This window comes from Ostrea edulis, chromosome 7 (assembly GCF_947568905.1).
Source record: "Ostrea edulis chromosome 7, xbOstEdul1.1, whole genome shotgun sequence".
Lineage (NCBI taxonomy): Eukaryota > Metazoa > Mollusca > Bivalvia > Ostreida > Ostreidae > Ostrea > Ostrea edulis.
In genome coordinates this window covers 10907486-10930606 of record NC_079170.1, presented here as the reverse complement: position 1 = coordinate 10930606, position 23121 = coordinate 10907486, and the positions used below count along the sequence as shown (strand labels likewise).

Sequence of the window (23121 nt, the reverse complement as noted above, 5' to 3'; positions counted from 1 at the left end):
GGCATATGTTGCGGCACAATATGTTTGACGTTTCTCTTCACAGCTATTAATGTTTTTGTGAGGAACCAAGATAGGGGCTTGGTAGAACATTTACTGGATCCAGCAATGTATCTTTGTTTGTAAGGGTTTTATGAAGTTGATATAATAGTATGATTGTTAGAGGATTTGCGTCAAGCAATCAAAAGTGTACGAATGTATTTAATTGGGTAAGATATAAAAATGTATCTATTTTAATGTACTTTAATTTTACACCTTACTAGTCATGTTTTTGCATGAAATGAAAATAGAAACCTTACACATATTATGAATTGCTGTTATAAAGGTGCACACTCATACACACACTGACACAAACACACCCAAAACACTCACAGCGAGATATACATGTTACATCCCCTTGTCTATTATTAGGCATACCTTAAAGCGTGTAGCTAAATATATGTTTGTGGTCACATCATTACATAGATCACTTCTTTCACATGTGATTGCTTTGTCGATAATGTCCAGTGTAAGCAGATGACGATGTACAGGGAGGTTTGTTTTGTTTTTCTCAATTATCAGTCATTACGCTGTACCATTACTTGGTTTATTGTTGTTTTGACAACTATATCTATATGTGAGGAGAAGCGGAAATTTGAAACTCTTACTTTGTAATTGATTGGTAAGCAAATGTTGTAATTATAACCTCACATGCAGTGATACCGTAGATTGAAATTACTACTTCATTAACAAATTATCAGCAAAGTTTCAACTTTACAACCTCTTTATTTTTAACACAGGGATGGACAGTTCTATTGCTCTGGCACCGTATTGTCTGTTTGAGCAAGAACATTTGAATTTGTTTACTTCTAAGTGTCATTGGTGGAAAGAGTATATCGGAATTGTTTGTTCTTGGGGAAATAATATAAATACTCATGCATTTTGTGCTTTGAGAGAGAAGAAAAAGAAAAGCAGAAAGAGTTAGAGAGTTGGTAAACCCTGTACTTCCTACAAATTAACTGGGATTTGACTTCTAAAGACAAAAACGATTACACCAGTTTATGTCTTTTCCCACTTTTATCCATAGCGAAAATATAACCGTTAAATCACCACATTTCCTCGTTGTTCTGCTCTTACGTTTTTCAGTAATTGTGCATTCATGTTAGTGATGTGGTTAACCATGATTAGATTGTTGGTGAGTTTCTCCCTCTTTGATGACTGCTTTCCTCACATCATTGGTGATGAACTTTACAATCACCGGATCTTCGAAGTTTTTTGTTGCTGGATGGTATCCGGTGTATTGCCATGACTTTTATTTTTCGGAATGAATTCTGTGATATGTTTGTTTGGAAAACGAGAAGCAACCATTGTTTTGATGTTTGTAAATAGCAGACGGAACACACGAGAAGTTTTATCTTTAGAAGTCTCGGCTTATCGGATCAAGCGCGCATGTGTGATATAGGCGGATCCCGCAAGGTATTTTCACATGAGAGTAATAGAATCCTTCATTAGTACGAGTGTGGGATAGGGAAATTTCACCGAGGGGACAAGATTCGCAGTCTAGGACGAGGCTTTGTCGAGTCATGGACAGCGAATCTTGTTCCAGAGGTGGAATTTCCCTATCCCACACGAGTAAATAATGAAGCATTATTTTTCTCACATTTTACCTACAGTTTAGCGAATAAATTTAGGAGCTTTGAGAAAATTCTAAATTATCAAAATCCTCATTTGAACTTCGATGCAAAAACTAATTAGATAGGCAGAAATAGCATACCCGAAAATGGTTTACACTGTAAGTGTAAACTAAAACACCCAAGGTTGTCCACCAGTAAGTTATATACATTAAAACTTAAAGATAACAATGCGACATATTTTGACTTCACCGTGTAACGTAAATCTTCACCGTGTAGCGTAAATCATAGACAATATATGACGTCACAATGAAATGGTGTCGCAGTAGTGTGAGACAGAAAAATCTCACATGGGTAAAGTCGATCTCACACTGGTGATAATTTGAGAAAACATGATCTCACATTGGTAGTAATGGGAGAAAGCTATAATGTTAACATTAAGTAAGGAACTTGAAATAAAATCCAGTAGAGGCGCATACATAGAGGACAGACTGTGGGTCATGACCACCGCTCCCTGAAATCAGAAATATTATATAAATCGAGAGATCTTTGATGCATGATAAATACAATACATTCTTGAACTTATCTCTTACTGAATATTTGAAAAACAGTCTAAAATGTTTTTATATATTGTAATGAAATGAATAACATATCCAAGTCAGCACTTGATTACATTTTACATCACACATAATCAAAATGAACAAATGATGTTCATTTTTCTATGAATTTGTTACAAAGTGTGTCAAACAAACACAGCTGCTAAAAACAATGTCATATCAATTTATGAAAATGTAATTTTATTGACAACTTCATTTTTGTATCTAAAATAAAAGTAATATTCTCCATAAAATTTTTGGTCCTCCGACCACTCGTGTAATAATTATTGAATTTGATCTATTGAATATACAAAATGCACATAGTGCATGATTAAACATGTTGTTTTTTTAAATACACTTCGGGAATTCATAGTTCGATAACGAAACTGGAAATGAGGGTTGTGAATATCACTTCGTTATTTTATTTTTCTGTGTTTTTTTTTTTTATTCGAAACATGTGTTTATATCTATATTATAACGTAACACCCATTGGGGTCAAACTCTCAGAAACATACAACAGGAACACACATAAGTTCTGAATTGTAACAGTGATATCGATGGATGGGTTGTGATTGGTGAATTGCTTGTTTTATAATATTTTGAAATGTGTCCATTTTTGTCATATATTTCTTACCGAACACAGTGTTTTCACTTTTATAAACGTTTATTTTGGGGAATCAAAAAACATAATATAAATCGAAATATCTCTAATACATGATAAATACAGTACATTCATGAACTTATCTTTCGTTTGAAAAAAAAATAAAATGTGCAAGTATATTGTAAAATTTCAAACTTCCAGGAAGAAATCGATAACATTTTTGATATGTTCATTGAGAGATATGTACGTACAGAGACAGCGGGATTTAAGTGGTTCTAAATATACTTACACATAATAAAATGTTATTGATTTTTTAAAGATCGTTCAAAGTCCAGATTTAAAAAGACGCCAATATAATGAAAAAAACAAGTCGAATTCTTTAAATGAATGTCTGGGCTGTTTAAATTATGTAAGGTTATAAACAATGCCACGGAGCCGATATTAGTTCCAAACCAAATGGCAGTGCATATCTGTAGCCATGGCACACTGGTTGGTTTATTTAAACAGAAAGCCTGTTCTATCAACAGATCTAAGATCTCCGATACGAATCCGATATATTTCTGCTTGCAATTGACACATGTTATATTTAGACCACTTATTTTGTGTATTCGGTTATTTCGAATCACTATCAATTATTGCGAGTCACTATCAGTTATTTCGAATCACCGGGTGAGCAGATAAAACACGGCCAGAAAATAACATTTTAACAGTTTGATTAGTAAGAATTATTTACCCACGTTCTCTAAAAGTACAAGAATTATTGTCTAGGTGTGTGTACTTGTTAAATAACGTTATCGTCCTTCTGCCCACATGCTGCAAAAACACAAGAGCGGATCATGCCGGAAAAGATCATTCACAGCAATTACAAACAAAATAATAGTTATAAAATCTTTTGAGTGCAAAATATCCGTTTCATATGATTATTCCAGAAAGATTTTTTCTAAAGCTATTTAATCTATGTAAAATTTATACTTAACGAATTTTGATGCACAAGATGCACAATTCGACAAATAATGTCTCTTCAGTGATGCTCAAGCCGAAATTTTGGAAATCCGAAATACACATGTAAGAGCTAAAATGAGAACTAGAGTGCCAGAAAAACTGAAGCCCAATTCGTTTAAGGATCAGAGCTATTAATTGCTGTTATAAAATTTAGAAATTCATTTCAAAATTAAGGATTATCTCCCTCATGCATAGCTCTTATCCTTGGACGAATTTGGCTCCACTTTTTTTGGCACGCTGTTTTGGCTATATGAAGCTCTAAAGCTTCATGGTTATTTCGGATTTCAAACATTTCAGTTGAGCATCACTGAAGAGATATTATTTGTCGAAATGCGCATCTGGTGCATCAAAATTGGTACCGTATAAGTTTTACATAGGGGAGATATCATCCTTAATTTTGAAATGAATTTCTTAATTTTATCTCAGCAATCAAATATTCATCTGTATTTTCAAGCTAGTAACGAAGTACTTAGCTACTGGGCTGTTTATATATAGCAATTTGTTCATGCATTATAACAAAGTTTGTGTCAATACTTTTTATCTAGCTATATTTTATCAATCTTTCTCTGTGACATTCATGCTAGTGTTGCCCTCAAAGGTCCCTTGAATGGAAATAAATCATTTCATATCGCTGTGAAAAATCCACACAAACTTGTATATATTTTATGTCCATGTTTGTACAAGATAATTTTTATGCAAAAGCATCAAATCGACCGTTTAATTTTCAATATTCTAAACTATTTCGTCAGAAACGTATGGAAATTGTAATATGAAATATTCTATTTAAAAATGGAAACAAAATTAAGAAACTACTTGCAAAAAATATTAATAGTATATTTTATGTAAGAGTACTTAAGATTTTAGAAAAATATAAACGCATGAATTATCGTTTCGTAGGTTTCAGTATTGGATGTGTTCGTTTAAGATTACAGCAGAACTTAAGATAAAGTAGGTTCGCCTCAAAAAATCTTAAACTTAAAGTGCTACAACTTGTATATCGAGGAAGTTCATAAAAATATGGATGTTACCCAAGTCTGTTTATGGACAAAATGCGCTAGACACGGGGGGGGGGGGGGGCGGGGGTGACGTTATCCAAAATGACTAGATAAAGTTTAAAAACTGAAACAATATTTCCAAATCATAGATGCATAGCTGTATGTGTACTTGAATATTGCATTAGTTTTACACCAGATCTCATTATTAAAATACAGTTAAACAAAGGAGTCTCGGTGGCTTTTGATCCCATCCAGGCGAACTAGGGCAGAAGCTAAATTCATTTATAAAAAGTCGAAGTGCCATCATGTTGTATGTAAATGAAGCAAACGTGAAAATTTATTAGATTTTAGAGTTTCAATAGATTGGAAAACTAGATTAATATGTCACATTTTATACGTAGTGTTATACAATAAATTCTCCCCGGAATCGCATGTGTAGATATAGAAGCAATTCATTATGGGTTTCCAGATATCAATTGAAAAAAAAAATCATAATATTTGTTTAATAATGCATAAAAATTAAACTTATTGATGAATTCTATTTATATACTTTTAAATATATTTTATGCGAAACTTTTAAACAAGTTATTGATAAGAAATTATCTAACCAAAACGATTGATAATGATTTAGGACTTATTTCCCATGCCCACTTTCTAACACAACCAACACTCCTGCGTCTGGGGATAAAAAGGGTTACATGTAATCCATACTAAATTGCTGTTACATTGTCACATCATTAATTTTACATACATTTACTTTGCATAAGCAAAAAAAGATTCTGACACTAACAACCAACATATATAATTATGGCATGCCAAACGTTGCAATATTTGATCTTTTCCATTTGTATTGTATAATTTTCCATTTGCATTCTATATTTTCCATTTGCATTGTATAATTTTTCATTTGCATTGTATAATTTCAATTTGGATTGTAATTTTTTTAAATTTGTATTCTATATGTTCTATTCATATTGTATAATTTTCCATTTTTATTCTATATTTTCCATTAATATTATTTATTTTTTCGTTTGTATTGTATAATTTCCATTTACATTGCAAAATCTTTCATTTGTATTGTATCCAAGGGATTGTTTATTTTAATTTGTTACGAAGGATTTCATTAGTTTAGGTCCCACTTATATTTCGTCGTCACCAGCTGTAGGTGACCTACCACAAATAGACTTACTATGCTCAGCGTACAGTGGCGTAGCAGTGGGGGTTCTTTAACGTGCTAACGCCTGTCGCAACACGGGATGTCTGCTTTTAGGGTCACATTATCCTAAAGACCTGTGATCCACACTTTTGAATAACGATGCGTATGGGGAAGTATTAGCTATATTTACGTCTAAGTTTTGATGCAGCCATGACACAAGTAGAACTCGAATATGCGACCTCATGGTTACCAACCAAAGGGTATATCACTGAACTACCGCTACCGGTTACATATATAGGATTAGTTGAACATACATACATGTAGCTAGCAATGACGAATCTTGCGCAGGGCGACCCCCTCCTCCCTTCACAAATATGATATTTTGTCTATTTTGTAAAGAACTGCAGAAAAAAGCATGCATGTACGTTTTGCACAGAACGTACTTGTTTCAGGGGACTTTGCCCATCCCCCTGTCTATCTATTTTGTATTGCTTGTGGGGGGTATGAGATTGATCACTGTTCGTTATCTTCATCTTTCATCTAGATCCGCCAGTGGTTAAACGCGAGACTAGTTTGAATGTGCTGATCATAATAGGCGCATAAAAGCGATAAATTAATTCGGGGGGGGGGGGTGTCACGCAATTTAGCAAATACGGTACATTCTTGCGAAACGTGGCTCCAGAACTTGACTTCTTCAACATCTCGCAAATTACCAAATTCGATAAACGATTGATGTTTTCCGCCAACAATTTTTCAGTTATCTGGTGACGCCCAATGTTTTTTTAATTGGTGAAAGAGAGAACCCAGAAACAAAGTACCTGGGAAGAGACCTTCCGAAAGTAAACTGGGAAACTTTCTCACTTATTGGCGCGAGCGGGATTCGAACCCGCGCCGACATAAATTTGATTTTGAGCTTGTGATTTGGAGCGCGATATTCTAACCACTCGGCCATGGAGGCCCCTGATAAACGATAACTTAAGATTAATCCAATGAATAGTTGTAACAAACCAAACTCGATGTTAACAATTTGTAGGGACCCAAGGACCGAAGTCCCCTGAATCTTCTGAATTCTGACTTAATAAAATATGCATGCTTTTCTGGACAGTTCTATAAATAAAAAAACATGTTGGGGGGTCGCCTTTGCTAGCTACGTGTTGTTGTTTTTCTTTCAAATAACTAGTCCTGCATGGACCTGGTCGCGGTAGCTCAGTGATATATCGCTTGGTTTGTTGGCAGGAGGTCGTGAGTCCGATCCCCGCTCCTGCCATTGCCGCAACAAACCTGAGACATAAACATAGGTAGTGATTGCTCCTTTGTCAAACACTCGGCATTTAAAAGTGAGAATCAAGGGTCTTTCCGAAATGACATTAAAAACAGATATTCTGTGTTGGGGCAGGTATTGCCACGTTAAAGAACCCTCATTGCTACGGCCCTGTGCACTATGCACATCTACATTTGTGGTACATCAGTGAACAAATTCTCAAAGCAATGTTAGCTAATGAAATCCTTCGTAACAAATCAAAATAAACAATCCCTGGAATACAATACAAATGAAAAATTATACAATATAAATGGAAAATATAGAATACAAAGGAAAAATTATAGAATACAAATGGAAATTATACAAATGAATATTTCTGTCATACAAATGGAAAATATAAAATGCAAATGGAAAATTATACAATACAAATGAAAAAGATCAAATATTGCGACGTTTGACATTGCATATGAAATCATTCTTTTTCCCCTGTGGTTATGTACATGCGTGATTCGAAAGTCCCCAAACTAAAGATGAAGGGTATATATGCATTGTAATGCATCTTTGAGCGTGCATAGTGTATGAAAAGGGTGCTATATAAATATGGTATTATTATTATTATTATTATTATTATTCAATATTATCGTTAGGAGCGTTTTAGGTTGGCGGATCCAATTAATTAACCGAATTTTTTTATTATTATTATTTTCCGGTTTTTCATATGTTTAGTTCATATATATCCATATAATTATGTTGTTCTGTTTCTTTCGTAGATATGACACCTCAGATTTACCAGGAAGGCGGCGTGATTCTCGTTATCTGCCTCGTATTCGTTTTGTCATCTGCTGAAACACATGTAAGTAATACAAATAAAATCCTTGAGAACTTCATAATTCCATTTGTTCAGTTCAATTTACACTTTTGTATAGATGCAATACTGTTTTTCAGTTTTGGTCACTTTCATTTGCGGTCCATTATGACCTATTCTTCCTCGGTCTGGAACCATTGTAATTTTTTTTATCGCTGATCTAATTCTCTTCCCGTCAGAGACTCCGATGTTTTATTTTACATTTTACAATACTCCGTTACAAAATTAGAAACTCCGATGTTTTATTTTATATGTTACAATACTCCGTTACAAAACTAGAAACTCCGATGTTTTAATTTATATGTTACAATACTCCGTTATAAAACTAGAAAATCCGATGTTTATTTTATATGTTACAATACTCCATTACAAAACTAGAAACTCCAATGTTTTATTTTATATATTACAATACTCCATTACAAAGTTAGAAACTCCAATGTTTTATTTTATATCTTACAATAATCCGTTACAAACCTAGAAACTCCGATGTTTTATTTTCTATGTTACAATACTCCGTTACAAAACTACACACTCTGATGGTTAATTTTATATGTTACAATACTCCGTTACAAAACTAGAAACTCCGATGTTTTACTTTATATGTTACAATACTCCGTTACAAAACTAGAAACTCCGATGTTTTAATTTATATGTTACAATACTCCGTTATAAAACTAGAAAATCCGATGTTTATTTTATATGTTACAATACTCCATTACAAAACTAGAAACTCCAATGTTTTATTTTATATATTACAATACTCCATTACAAAGTTAGAAACTCCAATGTTTTATTTTATATCTTACAATAATCCGTTACAAACCTAGAAACTCCGATGTTTTATTTTCTATGTTACAATACTCCGTTACAAAACTACACACTCTGATGGTTAATTTTATATGTTACAATACTCCGTTATAAAACTAGAAAATCCGATGTTTATTTTACATGTTACAATACTCCATTACAAAACTAGAAACTCCAATGTTTTATTTTACATTTTACTATACCCCGTTACAAACCTTGACACCCCGATGTTTGATTTTATATGTTACAATACTTCGTCACAAAACTAGAGACTCCAATGTTTGATTTTATACATTACAATACTCCGTTACAAAACTAAAAACTCCGATATTTTTATTTTATATGTTACAATACTCCGTTACAAAATTAGAAACTCCGATGTTTTATTTTACATTTTACAATACTCAGTTACAAAACTAAAAACTCCAATGTTTTATTTTCTATTTTACAATACTCCGTTACAAAACTACACACTCTGATGGTTAATTTTATATGTTACAATACTCCGTTACAAAACTAGAAGCTCCGATGTTTTATTTTATATTTTACAATACTCCGTTACAAACCTTGACACCCCGATGTTTGATTTTATATGTTACAATATTCCGTCACAAAACTAGAGACTCCAATGTTTGATTTTATATGTTACAATACTTTGTAACAAAACTAGAAACTCTGATATTTTTATTTTATATGTTACCATACTCCGTCACAAAATTAGAAACTCCGATGTTTTATTTTACCTTTTAGAATACTCCGTTGCAAAACCAGAAAATCTGATCTTTTATTTTATATATTACAATCCTCCGTTAATAAACTAGAAACTCCAATGTTTTCTTTTATATGTTACAATACTCGGTTACAAACCCAGAAACTCCGATGTTTTATTTTATATGTTACGATACTCAATTACAAACCTAGACACTCCTATGTTTTATTTTATATCTTACAATACTCCGTTACAGAACTAGAAACTCCGATATTTTTATTTTATATGTTACAATACTCCGTAACAAAATTAGAAACTCCGATGTTTTATTTTATATATTACAATACTCCGTTACAAAACTAGAAACTCCGATATTTTTATTTTATATGTTACAATACTCCGTTACAAAACTAGAAACTCCGATATTTTTATTTTATATGTTACAATACTCCGTTACAAAATTAGAAACTCCGATGTTTTATTTTACATTTTACAATACTCCGTTACAAAACCAGAAACTCCAATGTTTTATTTTATATGTTACAATACTCCGTTACAAAACTAAACACTCCGATGTTTTATTTTATATTTTACAATACTCCGTTGCAAAACCAGAAACTCCAATGTTTTATTTTATATATTACAATCCTCCGTTACTAAACTAGAAATTCCGATGTTTTATTTTACATTTTACGATACCGCGTTACAAACCACGACACCCCGATGTTTGATTTTATATGTTACAATACTCCGTCACAAAACTAGACCCTCCGATGTTATATTTTATATGTTACAATACTCCGTTAGAAAACTGGAGACTCAAATGTTTGATTTTATATGTTACAATACTCCGTTACAAAACTAGAAACTCCGATATTTTTTATTTTATATCCAACAATACTCCGTTACAAAATTAGAAACTCCGACGTTTTATTTTACATTTTACAATACTCCGTTACAAAACTAAACACTCCGATGTTTTATTTTATATGGTACAATACTCCGTTACAAAATAGAAACTCCGATGTTTTATTTCATATGTTACAATACTCCGTTGCAAAACTAGAAACTCCAATGTTTTATTTTATATATTACAATACTTGGTTACAAACCCAGAAACTACGATGTTTTATTTTATATGTTACGATACTCCGTTACAAAATTAGAAACTCCGATGTTTGATTTAATATGTTACAATACTCCGTTACAAACCTAGACACTCCTATTTTTTATTTTATATGTTACAATACTCCGTTACAGAACTAAAACTTCGATGTTTTGCTTTATATGTTACAATACTCCCTTACAAAACTAGAAACTCCGATGTTTTATTTCATATGTTACAATACTCCGTTACAAAACTAGAAACTCCGATGTTTTATTTTATATGTTACAATACTCCGTTACAAAACTACACACTCCGATGGTTAATTTTATATGTTACAATACTCTGTTCCAAAACCAGAAACTCCGATGTTTTATTTTATATGTTACAATACTCCGTTACAAAACTAGAAACTCCAATGTTTTATTTTATATATTACAATACTCTGTTACAAAACTACACACTCCGATGGTTAATTTTATATGTTACAATACTCCGTTACAAAACTATAAACTCCAATGTTTCATTTTATATGTTACAATACTCTGTTCCAAAACCAGAAACCCCGATGTTTTATTTTATATTTTACAATACTCAGTTACAAAACTAGACACCCTGATGTTTTATTTTGCATGTTACGATACTCCGTTAAAAAACTAGAGACTCCGATGTTTTATTTTATATGTTACAATACTCCGTTACAAAACTAGAAACTCCGATGTTTTATTTTATATGTTACAATGCTCCGTTACAAAACTAGAAAATCCGATGTTATATTTTATGTGTTACAATACTCCGTTACAAAATTAGAAACTCCGATGTTTTATTTTATATGTTACAATACTCCATTACAAAACTAGACACTCCTATGGGGTTTTTTTTATGTTACAATACTCTGTTACAAAATAAAAAACTCCGATGTTTTATTTTGTATGTTACAATACTCTGTTACAAAACCAGAAACTCCGATGTTTTATTTTATATGTTACAATACTTCGCTACAAAACCAGAAACTCCGATGTTTTATTTTATATGTTACAATACTCCATTACAAACTTAGAGACTCCGATGTTTTATTTTACATGTTACGATACTCTGTTACAAACCTAGACACTCCGATGTTTGCTTTTACTTTTTACTCTCTTAAATCAAAACTGGGACATTTTCCATAATGACACTACAGCCCAGTAATTTCCCCTGCTATTGCTATGCTGAAATTAATTTCATATCCCTTAGGGTTATCGGTTCGGGCCAAGCTGGAAATAAAATATTCTGTTAGCCATATTCTAAAATCTTCCATTTTAAACCTTCACATCATCTACATGTAGCACAACTTCAGGAACACGGAGCATTACCTATATCGTGAATCTCCATGTCGGTTGGTTGGTAGTTTTACGTCCCGTCAAGAATTTTTTGCTCATATTGAGTCGTCACCATCTAAAGATGAATTTCCATGTTTAGTGCTCAAGGCTGTAACACTGAGGATTTTTTAACGTGTCAACGACTTCCAAGACACGGAACCTCTGTTTTTAATTTCATATCCGAAAGAACAGTGATTCTCACTTCTGAGAGACAGCTACCACACCTATGAAATTCGTTACCTGGTTCAGGTCATCAGGCCATACGGCCGTAACCTAGTAGTACAGTATACCCATAACACATTAGTTATTTATCACTGACACTGTGTCATGGCCTGCATACAAGGTTATTTGTCCACAGTCAAGGTCGCTTGCAAAATTTGAAATGAAAAACAGGCTGCAATCATGCAATGAGATATTAGAAGGTCAGACTTGGTAGTTGGCGTAAACATTCTTTATGACCAGACGTTATGTCAACATTTGATCCAAACTGTCAAAGTATGGCTTTTTTACTAGGTCAAATACCATTAACCATACGGATGTATTTAAACTGCAGGTTCATGGAACGAGTCCGTGAAGCTTCCCTCAAGTGCATCTTCGAACAGCCTAACTTTTTGGGTACTTTTTTCACAAAGAAATAAAGACTTGTTGAAACTTGCTGAAATACCGTTAGATTATCGTGCTACTCTCTAGCACTGAATCAAAACCATTCTCTCCAGAGCATTTTCATCCAATGATACCAGACTTCTTTATTTCCAATGTAAAAGTTTCTGAATTCAACCAATATTAATACTAAATTTTTTATAGATACAGAAATTGTGTGACTAATAGTTGAGAAAAGTACTTATATTGACCATTATAATAACTGTATATTTGTTAGTTTCATCAATAAAACATGAATATATATATTTGTTAACTTACAAAAGAGTACAGTTATCGATATTGGGCAGTCTCTCAAGATTCCTTAACATAACGTGTTGTTGTTTTTTCAGACGTACGAGTTTTCATTTGAGGTACACCAAGTATCAAACTGTCCAATGAGCAAGGATGCATGGGAAAAGGCGTCTATCCGGTTAAACTGCACTCAACAACATGGATATCACTGTGTTCCGGATAAATATTTCACTTCACTTATTGAATTCTGTTATCCACAGGGATACAGATTGCCTTTCGAGAGAGGTAATTTTAATTTTTGAATTTTGATGAATAAATGTATTGTCATGAATTGAAAATATTTCTTCACCCTGATGACACTTTTCCATGAATACTCTTATGTTTTCCTTACACGTGTTATGCCACCTGATATGTACACAATGAATGTCATGATGCGGGTTGGGATTTGGAGTAGGATGGGTCGGGATAGATGGGTTTGGTTTTGGTTTGTCTCCTTGTTTGTTGGACGTTCTTTCGAGAATTTATCGCTCATATTGAGACATCACCAGTTGTAGTTGAAGTAGCACCAATTTAGATCTATGTTTCGCACTCAGGGCCTTAGCTGGAAGGGTTCGTTAATATGTTAACGCCTACCGCAACACTGGACGTCCGTTTTTAAGGTCATATCCGACAGACCCGTGATTTTCACTTCTGAATGCCGAGTGTTTGGCGATGGAACAATCACTACCAATGTCTGTGTTTTAGGATTGAGCAGGGCTCAAACTCACGACCTCCCTGTTACGATGCAAACGCTCCCCCACTGAGCACCAAGGTCGGGCGATGGTTTGGTTGTGGTGGCTTTTGTTTGATTTTGTATTGCATCTAGAGAATGCTCTTCAAAAATAGTAAAGCAAACATTTCAGCTGGAGGTGTGTACGTGTCTTGCGTGAAATCAATAATCCAGATACATATAATATGTACTATTGAAAGTATAAATAGATAGGTTTTCTGAAAGATTACACCTTTGATTATCAATTCTACAAAGATTGTATTTTTTGGGCAATTGTCTAGAATTAGCAGCAGATGGAATCTTAAACCATGTTTTTATTTGGTTTTGTATTGCGTCTAGAGAATGCTCTTCAAACTGTAGTAAAGCTGTAGCAAAACTCTAGTGAAGCTGTTCACGGGTTATACATGAAATCAATAATCCAGATAGACGTAATAGTGAAAGAATGGATAAAAAGTTTCCTGAGAGATTACACCTCTAATTGTCAATTTTATGAAATTGTATTTTTCAGGCAATTGTCTAGAATTAGCTGCAGATGGAATCTTAAACCATGTTCCATGCAACAAGTTCGACAGTGGATGCCCTGAGCAGTTTTATTTCAGCAATGAAATATACAAATGTGAGTCATTCACGTACCCACATGTAAATTGTACTTGTGACCTAATATGCTTAAGATTACAAGAAATATTCATAATATATGAAATCAATGTTTTTCAACAGACCCAAAGTGCTTGTCGATCAACACGAATTTCAGATGCTTTGATGCAGATGTTCCGTGCATATTATCCAAGTAAGATTCATTATTATACAAAGAACAATTATATGTTAAAAATTTAACTCTTATTGTATCCTTGTCTCTGATTGGTCAATTTCCAATTGAGGAACGCAGATTATTTTTGTATAACCTGGTTTAGTATGGGGACACACCCCTTGACAACCAGAAACCGGAACTATTTTTCCTTATCTCTCTAAATTAATATCGCAGCACTGTTTTCAGCCTTCTATGGAATAGAAAGTCAACGTGTACAATAAGATACTTCGGTTTGATACACATGTAAAACTTATACAGTACCAATTTCGATGCACCAGATGCGCATTTCGACAAATAATGTCTCTCCAGTGATGCTCAACCGAAATGCTTGAAATCCGAAATAACTATGAAGTTTTAGATCTAAATATAGCCAAAAACAGCGTGCCAAACAAGTAGAGCCAAATTCGTCCAAGGATAAGCGCTATGTATGAGGGAGATAATCCTTAATTTTGAAATGAATTTCTAAATTTTATAACAGCAATTAAACACATACTGTTTTCTAGTTGTCAACTAGTATCTACTTGTACCCTAATCATTGTTGTAAATCATCTTTCTCTGTATGGTGATCGAATGATTTTAAAATAGATTAAAACAAAGATAATATATTCGAATTAATGATTTACCAAGTAAGCATTGTCCTGTTCATTTTCAAATACATTTCTCACTGGGGAAGGGGGGTATTTCATCGCTGATCCGCCTTTCAACAAAACAAACAAAAATCATTCGTCACATTTTACCACATGACGTCAGTCACATTCACATGTGGATCGAGATTTGTCACTTGCTTACATATTTTCTTGTGTTGGATTTACCATTAATGACAACGAAATCGTTGCATGCAAGGGTAAGTTTTCATGTAGTAGAAATTTTCACAGAGTTGAAAGCCGCAAATTATTGCATTTTCTGATATTTGAAGACTTACTTTGAGTACATCTAGGCCTAAACAATGGAATTTCCAGTATTCTCTGAAATCTGTCGGAGATGAGCGACTTCAAAATCGATCTCTAAAGGGCAGCGAAATACGCATTGCATGCACAGTCTACACATATTTTCCGTCATGACAAACTTCACCTTCGTTACAATAATTTGATAAATACGCTATGCTCCGTTGAACTAAGTAAGACAGATTGACAATGAGTTAAGATGGCGACCTTCGCAGCCACATGTAGACGCTTCGTCGTTGTTGCTAAGTGAATCATTGCGCGGCACAGTTGACTTGTATTTTTCCGAGTTTATGTACATTTTGATAAACGAAGATTAGTATCTTTGTCTCCTGCATTAAATTATAAGGAATTACTTTAATTCTGGGGCAAGCTATACGAGTATAACCTGGTTTGGGTCAGTTTACGCTTTTTTATAATCTGCTTCGCGTACATGTTGGTTTTGACTATGGATTACTCTGTTTACCTGATTAAGATAGAATGTTCACGGTCAACAAGACCCTTGACACATAATCCCTGTATCCGGGGATTCGTGTTTATCCAACTTTTTTCAAATTTGTATTCTTTATGATATTTATAAGATTAATCATTGTTCATTATCCATCCATTATAACTAGTGAACACTCCATGTCGTGATCTTTTAACGAAGTACATTTAATGTCACTGATTACTGAATAAATTTCGACTTTATTAAACAGAAATGCTGAGAGCACTACGAGCAACAGCGTTTACAACACTAGCTCCCAAATTAGTACAACGATAATGAACAGAATAGAGAACAACTACACAGACTACTTTGAGCCTTTTGCTGTCATCTTGATTCTGTTTGTCGTTGAGAACATTGCACTGCTTGGCTTTGTTACATACAAACGTTACATCAGGAGGAAATGTCGGAAACATGGTAATAAATTACATTATTCTGTAATATCTTATATACTTGATCAACTATATCGTAGCTTACAAACTTATCGTAGCTTACGTTGTTGTTTACATCATTATTGTACGTGATTTACATGCACTTCATTATTTTTCTCAGTATTAACAGATGATGGTCATTTTGGAGAGGTTATGCCTTTAAATGATATAGGTAAGTTACAATCCTCATGATAGCTTCCACATACGATTTAACATGATGCATGTACAAAGTACGTAAAATCGTTCATTCATTTATCATTGATATTTCATCATTTTTGTGCGAAACTTTCAATCCTCGGTTCAATAATTTTTTTCTTCTAAGTTCATTCCAAACGCACACAAACGATTAAAGGAACTTCCCGATTTAGCTGTGACATTTAACATTTTTTACCCTTATCTTCCAATATTCCAGGGGAATAGGACAATTACTGGAGGTTTTCATATTTGTTTTTGCCTTTGATATCTTTGATATATTTACAGATTGTTATGATAGTCATTTCTTCATGAATACGTCACAGTTTTGAACAATGCACGTCTGAGTCTTGATCAATATGATATGCCTATTTTTACATGTATGAATACCGACAGAAATGTGTCAATATCACACCAAGTAGGACATCCTATAAAAAGTGGTTGGGGTTTAAGAAATTTAAAATCTCAATGTCTTATCTTATGCGACAATAATCACAATATTAATAATAAGCTATTTGCATAACAAGTAAACATCTATTATACAGATGTAACTTGGACACCAATGACTACTCTATGTTACATGTTTTAGTGGAAAGGTGAAATTTTGCAATGAAATATGTATGACAAACGGGATGATTTCAGCTTCTCCATCGTCAACTTCCCATATTTATGTAGCAATATTCCATTATCACCTGCATATGGCGCTTATATATCTCAACTGATTCGATACGCAAAAACGTGTTCTGCGTATAGTCATTTTTTAAATCGAGGCAAGCTACTGACAAACAAATTGATGGTACAGGGGTTTTAAGTCTCGATTGAAGTCAGCATTTTGCAAATTCTATGGTCGTTATAACGATCTAGTACGTCAATACAACCTACCATTGGGTCAAATGCTGTCTGGCTTGTTTCATACCGATTGTTAGGCCGTTCTTGGCACACTGATTTTGACTAAGGATAACTCCGTTTAACTGATCAGCATATAAGGCTCACAGCAGGTGTGACCGGTCGACAGCGGATGTTTATTTCTCCTAGGCACATGATCACACCACTGGTGTGTTCAGGGGTCCGTGTGTGCCCAACTATCTATTTTATATTGCTTATAGCAGTTATGAGATTGATCACAATTCGTTATTTTCACCTTTCATCTTTCATATATATATATATATATGCAAGGTGAAGATATATATATATATATACTTGTACAAATCCAACCTGTCATTAGGTTAAATACTGTCTGACACATTTCATACCAATCATCATTCTTTACATGTTTATTTTGACTATGGATTACTCTGTTAACTGATCAAGATATAGGGGTCACTTCGGGTGTAACCGGTCAACAGGAGATGCTTACTCCTCATAGATAACTGATCCACCCTCTGAAGTTTCAAGGGATCCGTGATTCCCTACTCCTAAATTTGCCTTCTTTGTAGGAATTATGAAATTTTACACTGTTCGTTACCTTCACCTTTTCATGAATTCAGTAATGCATACGAGGGCTGTTCGATATGTAATATGTATTCTTCCACAGTGCGGTAACGCTTTGCACGATTTCGTGGATGATGATACCCATAAATAGCTCTATTCAGCACGAGCCATCAGCTCCACATAGTTTTAAACTTATAATCGTTGACCACTGTTGTAAAAATGGCTGGGAAACGGGTTGATAATATTGAAGAAATTAGAGCTTATATAAAAGTTCACACAAAACTCGGTCATTCGGTGATGCAGATTTTTAGTGAATTGAGGGAAGTTTATGGGTCTGATAAGGTATCTTATGAGACAGTCCGTAGGTGGAGAAAGAAATCTATTACTGGCACAGAGGCCGTCAAAGCTGCAGCAAATTCTGGCCGACCTGTGACTGTAATAGGCAAGGCAAATGTCTCAAAAGTCAGGGAAATAATTGATAGTGATGGCGGATATACGATTTGTGATATTGCCAAAGCTGTTGGCATATCACTATCGCGGGTGCAGTTCTTTTTGAAAGTACGAAATATTTCTGACAGATGGATACCGAATATATTGACGGATGACCAAAAACGGATACGAGTACAAACCGCTAAGCAATTGGTCAAAATGTTTTCGAAATTCAATCAAAGACAATTTACAAACATTGTTACTGGTGACGAAACATGGCTTTACTATCAGAAAAATTGGAAACAAAATATGGCTAACTAAACATGCTAGAAGGCCTGTAGTTGCCAAAAGAACCATAAGCACAAAGAAGGTTTTTTATTGCATTTTCTTCTCGTGTGATGATGTAGCCATACAGATTCCGGTGTCGAAGGACAAAAGTGTTACAGGTCGGTATTACCGAGATGTTATACTAAAAACGCTCAAGAAATATTATCATAAATGACGCCCTGTGTCAGGATTTAGGCATGTTCTTCTACATCATGATAATGCTCAAATACATACATCTGAGCTTGTGAAGCAATTTTTGAAGTTGGAGAAGGTTACCTACCGTCTTGCCACACCCACCATACTCTCCAGATCTATGCGACTTTTTCCATTTTCCAAAACTTAAAAAAAAAATTATCTGGTCGTCGTTACAAGTCCCGATAAGACTTTTGCCTAGCCATCAGTCATTGCCTCAGAGGTCTACCTAAATCAGCGTACAGTGATGCATTTCAAAAATGGATCCAGAGATTGAAATTACGTATTTCAAACCGCAGAAAATACTTTGAAGGGATTTAATGTTCTTTTTACTATTTGAGTCGAATGCTTTTGAGGTATCGTACAATACACATTACATATCGAAAAGCCTTCGTATATCAATGTACTTCTTTTGAGAATAATTACTTGTTCGAAAAGGCACTGACAGATCATTCCTCAATCTACGTAGATGATAATGGTAGATAATAATTAAGAAATGGGGTGGCAGAAGTACTTTGGTTCATTTGCGATATGCGCGATATAATTTTGTTGAACATTATACCTCCAGGTACTATTTGTAAAGCTGTTGAATCGTCATCACAAGACCATTTACCTGATTTACTAAAAGAAGGTAACTTTCCATTCATTTGTTAAAAATTCAAATGCCTTGGTCGTCCTTCAATTCCAGGTAAAAGCATGGTATATGTATTTTCATGTATGATATTGATTTTTGTAAAAGTAGATATTTCTTGCAGATCTTAATTTCTTCTGCCTGAGTCGCATTTGCAGAGAAGGAAAAGAGGGCGAATTTCATTCTGAGACAAATCCACAATCGTTCGATCAAGATTTACTTAACAAGACAGATGTCATGGGATGGACTCTTCTTCATCATGCAGCGTACGGAGGAAAGATAAGGATTTTTCAACATCTAATGAGTTATAAAATCATAGACTTGCGTGCAACAGACATCATAGGTAGGACAGTGCTTCACATATCTGCCGCTGCTAAAAAGGGGGATGAAAATGGGGAAATATTTGATGCAATCGTAGAAAGAGACAAAGGACTTTTAGAGGTAGAGGATAAAAACGGATTGATGCCATTTTCTTATGCAGCTCTTGCTGGAAATAAATCAATTCTGGAGCAGATATCTATATATGGCTTTGATATAAGAAAACAAACAAAATACGGAGAAACTGTTGCACATTTAGCATGTATAGGAAACAGCTTGGAAGTTCTTCATATGTTATCTAAAATGGATGAGAAAGGTAACCAAGAGTCTTTAAAAAAGACAAAAGACCAGCAGAAGATAATATCAACAAAGAACAAAATGGATTGGAATCCATTACAATATGCTGCAAAGACCGGAAACAAAAACATTTTGCAGTTCCTAGATGAAGAAAAAGTGCGTGTTTTCTATTCCACCGAGGATTTGAAATATTCCTTTCATACAGCATGCGAAAATGGAAATCTAGAAGCTTGCAAATACATCGTAGGCAAAAGTAAAGAAAGCATATATGCGCATGATAAGTCGGGGAGGCATGCTGGTCATTTTGCAGCGAAAAGTGGAAATGTTGAAATATTGAAATATCTTGAAACTCAAGACCTGAAAGTTGATGGATTGTCATCCCAAAACATTAATATTCTTCACATAGCTTGTCGTCACGGGAGACTTGCCATGTGTGAATATATAGCAGAAAGGTATCCAGAATTAGTTACGCAAGAAAGTAAAAAAGGATGGAACCCAGCCCTATTTCTTGGTGAAAGAGGAGGAGCTGATGAAGAAAGAATAAAAATTTTAACACATTTAGTGACAAAACACGATTTATTCGTATATCATGTTTCCAGAGCCGGAAAGTCCATTCTGTACAATGCCTGTGCTAACAGATCCTACACACTATGTGAGCATCTTTTACAAACTTATCCAGGTCTTTTAACAATCGAAAGATCAATGGATCCGAAAAGAGCAGCCAGAGATAAAAAGATAAATCAACTGATGGAAATGTATTCATACACTTTCTCCCAAAATTCTGGTTAGCAGTTTGATAGTGTTTAAAATGGATGTTATCTAATGAGGACAAGCATCAAAATGCATTTGTTCTTTCTTTCATGTTTTGTAGTATCTTTGCAGCACGGAGTTGGACAGCTTTGCCTTTTGCAAATGACTAACAAAATTCTCGATTTGGTTTCAATTTTTCATCATTGTTGGCCTGCATAGCAGCATTTTTTATATTTAGCTGGAATGTAAGCAATTTATATTCACGATGTTTCTCATAGCATGCTTATTCTATATACTGTTCTCATCGATGTCCTTTCATTCATAATTTAGCTACTTCATCTAAAACAATCATTTTCCGTTGTCTGATGATTTTTTTTCTACTTATTTCATTCACACTCCAAGCTTTGTCTGCTATATTAAACCAAATTCATTATTCCATCTGATCTTTCAAAGAAATGTGGAGGGCCTCCATGGTCGAGTGGTTAGAGCATCGCGCTCAAAATCACAGGACCTCTCGCCTCTGTCGGCGCGGGTTCGAATCCCACTCGCGCCGGTAAGTGAGAAAGTTTCCCAGTTTACTTTCGGAAGGTCAGTGGTCTCTTCCCAGGTACATTGTATCTGGGTTCTCTTTTCCACCAATAAAAACTGGGCGCGACCAGATAACTGAAAAATGGTTGAGTGTGGCGGAAATTATCAATCAATCAATCAAAGAAATGCGAAAGTTAAACAATGTGATATCAATTTCATGATTCAGTACATGTATGTATATACGTCATATCTACCAGCAGACACTAACATTAAGTTTGATTACATCAACCGAAACACAGAACATTTGCGATAGGAAAAAGAAGGCAATTAAGGAAAGATAAAGTAAACATTTGTCCAAATGCTGTTTTCATTATTTGGAACCAATACGCAAAGAAATCAAATATCAATGGCAATAGATTATAATTCATGTATATAAGCACAAATGCCAACTTTTACTTCAAGTAAGAGGTTCTTTTCCAAATACATAATATGTTTCATGAAATACTGTACGTGGAAACAAAATCAAAATAGCATCGTAATTTAATTTTTTTTTTTTTTGGTCAATTTCACGCCTTTGGTGAAAAATATAACGCCAAGCAAAAAATCCAGTTTTTTTTTAATTTGGGAGCTTTGATTGTCATATGATTTCCTATTCATAAAACTTTTTAATATGTTTGCGCATATGTTTTTGTATGCATCCAGATTGACTGAAAATGGTTTATTGATCCCAGTCATAATAGGGGAAAGGTCAGCATATAACATTTAATGAAAGATTTTCGGTTAAGGACCTGTAACCCCCTTCGTCAATCTGAACTAGGTTTTGTTGTAATCATACTGCCACCAGATCGGGGTGGTGGAATTTTCTTGTTTCCTTGGTTTTTATTAATATCATTATTTTGACTTTTTGTTAACTTCAAATCATGCAAAAGATGCAGCATAATGAAAATCCTGTCCAGAAGGGATGGTGTCGTGCCTGAAGAGCCACAAAATGGTCTTGGCGTTGGGTTGTCGACCTCTGACGACCACCCCCATGTCGGTGTGCTGCTGTACCAAAAGTTTGCTGTCGGTTCCAGGCCCTATTTGCAACGCTCTGGCTGACGTTTAGTGCATTTGCAACGTTACGTTGTAAATAGCCAGCGTCAAGCATTCCAATACATCTGCCCAGTTCTGTCGTCAGGCGACGCCTTACACGTTGAGGGGGCATTGTGTTGATATACGTAGTTTAAACACTCAACTGAAATTGTAGAAAGAATCAGACACCGATGCCTGAGTGAAAATCGTGAAATGGTAGCAAAAGCATAAACTGTGATGATAAACGCATTTCCCATGGCATGAAATGCACGTGCAAGTTTGTTGACGGTTTTTATTTCACTTGGACACAATATTGCCAGTTATGCAGTTATTAATTTTTCAAACAGAAAAATGGCTATGATCTTTATCAAGTTTTGAGTAGTATATATTACTAAATAGCTACATTTTAAGGGCAAAAATGTGAATTATTAATTACGTTACATATAAAGTCAACACGCAATGTTTATTATCTTGAGAAGACTTTTCTTTACTTTCTGGTTTTGCTCTTACCAAACTTGGAGCATCTTACAATCTTTATGACACTACGTCACAAGATGGCGATTTAA

At 34.2% G+C, this 23121-nt stretch overlaps 1 protein-coding gene across 2 annotated transcripts; it reads left to right on the top strand.

Annotated features, from left to right (window-relative positions):
• The first annotated feature begins 484 nt into the window (after positions 1 to 484).
• On the top strand, positions 485 to 22431 carry LOC125656732 (ankyrin-3-like). 2 transcript variants are annotated; one of them, XM_056143287.1, is made up of 9 exons: positions 485 to 1452; positions 7989 to 8071; positions 13055 to 13241; positions 14234 to 14341; positions 14443 to 14512; positions 16173 to 16375; positions 16511 to 16561; positions 19529 to 19591; positions 19716 to 22431. In XM_056143287.1, the coding sequence occupies exons 2-9, from the start codon at positions 7991 to 7993 to the stop codon at positions 20993 to 20995; spliced, it is 2043 nt and encodes a 680-aa protein (XP_055999262.1). In that variant the 5' UTR covers positions 485 to 1452; positions 7989 to 7990; the 3' UTR covers positions 20996 to 22431. The 2 variants fall into 2 exon arrangements, with proteins under 2 accessions (XP_055999262.1, XP_048743278.2); XM_048887321.2 differs by lacking the exon at positions 19529 to 19591.
• The last annotated feature ends 690 nt before the right edge of the window (positions 22432 to 23121 follow it).